This window comes from Muntiacus reevesi, chromosome 9 (genome assembly GCF_963930625.1).
Source record: "Muntiacus reevesi chromosome 9, mMunRee1.1, whole genome shotgun sequence".
NCBI lineage: Eukaryota > Metazoa > Chordata > Mammalia > Artiodactyla > Cervidae > Muntiacus > Muntiacus reevesi.
Genome location: NC_089257.1, coordinates 7,280,190 through 7,282,001, shown reverse-complemented (window position 1 = coordinate 7,282,001; position 1,812 = coordinate 7,280,190). Strand labels below are relative to the sequence as shown.

The following is a 1,812-nucleotide window of genomic DNA, read 5'->3' as shown; positions in this document are numbered from 1 at the left end:
TAGGAATAATCACGGCTGATCTGTGTGGTGCTGGAGAAGACTCTTGAGAGTCCCTTGGACTGCAAGGAAATCCAACCAGTCCTTCCTAAAGGAAATCAGTCCTGAATATTCATTGGAAGGACTGATGCTGAAGCTGAAACTCCAATACTTTGGCCACCTGATGCGAAGAACTGACTCATCGGACAAGACCCTGATGCTAGGGGAGATTGAAGGTAGGAGAAGGGGACAACAGAGGATGAGATGGTTGGATGGCACCAGGGACTCAATGGACATGAGTTTGAGTAAACTCTGGGAGTTAGTGATGGACAGGGAGGCCTGGCGTGCTGCAGTCCATGGGGTTGCAGAGAGTTGGACACAACTGCGCGACTGAACTGAACTGAATTGAAAAATACAGTATAAAAAGAAATGGCTAACTTCTAAACTGGGAAATGTAGAGATTTTTAAAAATTTTCTCTGATAACCCTGTGGCCAGTATTTAAAGCATTTTAAAATAAACTCATCACACTACTTTTTTCAGTAATAATTTTCTCAGTGCTGCAATCACATACTTGTTCCGAAGGCTGTATATCATGGGATTGAACATAGGAGTCACTATGATGTAGAAGAGAGAGAGCAGTCTGTCCGTTCCTGCAGAGTGTCTGGATTTGGGCCTTAAGTAGGCAATGGTAGCAGATCCAAAGAATAAAAGCACAACCAACAGGTGAGACGAATAGGTGGAGAAGGCTTTGGCTCGCCCTCTGGCTGTTGGCAGCCTCAGAATGGTGCAGATGATTTTGATATAAGAGGCAAGGATCAACATAAAAGGTACGCCAACAAACAGCAGAGCTACTGCATAGACTGCCAGCTCTTGCACAGAAGTGTCCCCGCAGGCCAGCTTCAGAATGGGGGGCACGTCACAGAAGAAGTGGTTAATCTGGTTCGAGTGACAGAAACGCAGAGTGAAGATCCAGCACGTTTGCCCTATCTGCACTGGGATTCCACTGGCCCAGGAGCCCACAGCCGGCTGGAGGCACGTCTTTGGGGTCATGACCAGGGGACAGTGCAGGGGGTCGCAGACGGCCACACAGCGGTCACAGGCCATCACCGCCAGGAGGAAGCACTCAGCAGCTGCCAGTGCCAGGAAGAAGCACATTTGGGCAGCACAGGCCAGCAGAGAAATGCTCCCGTCCTGGGTCCAGAGGTTCACCAGGACCCTAGGGAGAGTGACGGACACGTAACAGATTTCCAAGGAGGAAAAATTTGCCAGGAAAAAATACATGGGTTTCTGCAGAGCTGGGTCAAGCCAAGTTATTACTATTAAGAGGCCATTTCCAATTAAAATAATGATGTAAGTGATGATGAACACCCCAAATAATAACCCTTGTAGGTCTGGAAGATCAGAAAACCCCAGTAGTGCAAACTGGATCACTGTGGACATGTTGTCGTTTGCTTCCATCTCTTCATATTTCATCTGTGGGAATGATTCAATCAGAGGCACTGTCATTTCATTTTTATTGACTCTTCCTTTTTGTGTATGAACTAGACTATGTGTGTTCTTATTTTTCATTTCCCTATAAAAACCAAACTTATAATGCTAAAAGTACAGAGAAATATACCTTTCTTTTTTTTTTTTTTTCATTTATTTTTATTAGTTGGAGGCTAATTACTTAACAATATTGTAGTGGTTTTTGCCATACATTGACATGAATCAGCCAAGGATTTACATTTGTTCCCCATCCCGATCCCCCCTCCCGCCTCCCTACCTTTATTTATCATTAAATCTATCTGAAAGAAAAAAACTTCAGTCTCTGTTTTCTCTACCATATATTATTT

At 44.5% G+C, this 1,812-nt stretch overlaps 1 protein-coding gene across 1 annotated transcript; it reads right to left on the bottom strand.

Annotated features, from left to right (window-relative positions):
* Positions 1-499: 499 nt before the first annotated feature.
* LOC136173991 (olfactory receptor 10AG1-like) lies at positions 500-1,450 on the bottom strand. Its single transcript, XM_065943756.1, has one exon. It carries the CDS (start codon positions 1,448-1,450, stop codon positions 500-502), a length of 951 nt encoding a protein of 316 aa, XP_065799828.1.
* Between the last annotated feature and the right edge of the window lie 362 nt (positions 1,451-1,812).

What these genes read in the sequence shown, in the direction of transcription:
- LOC136173991 (XM_065943756.1), bottom strand. Translation starts at nt 1,450, where the DNA reads ATGAAATATGAAGAGATGGAAGCAAACGACAACATGTCCACAGTGATC.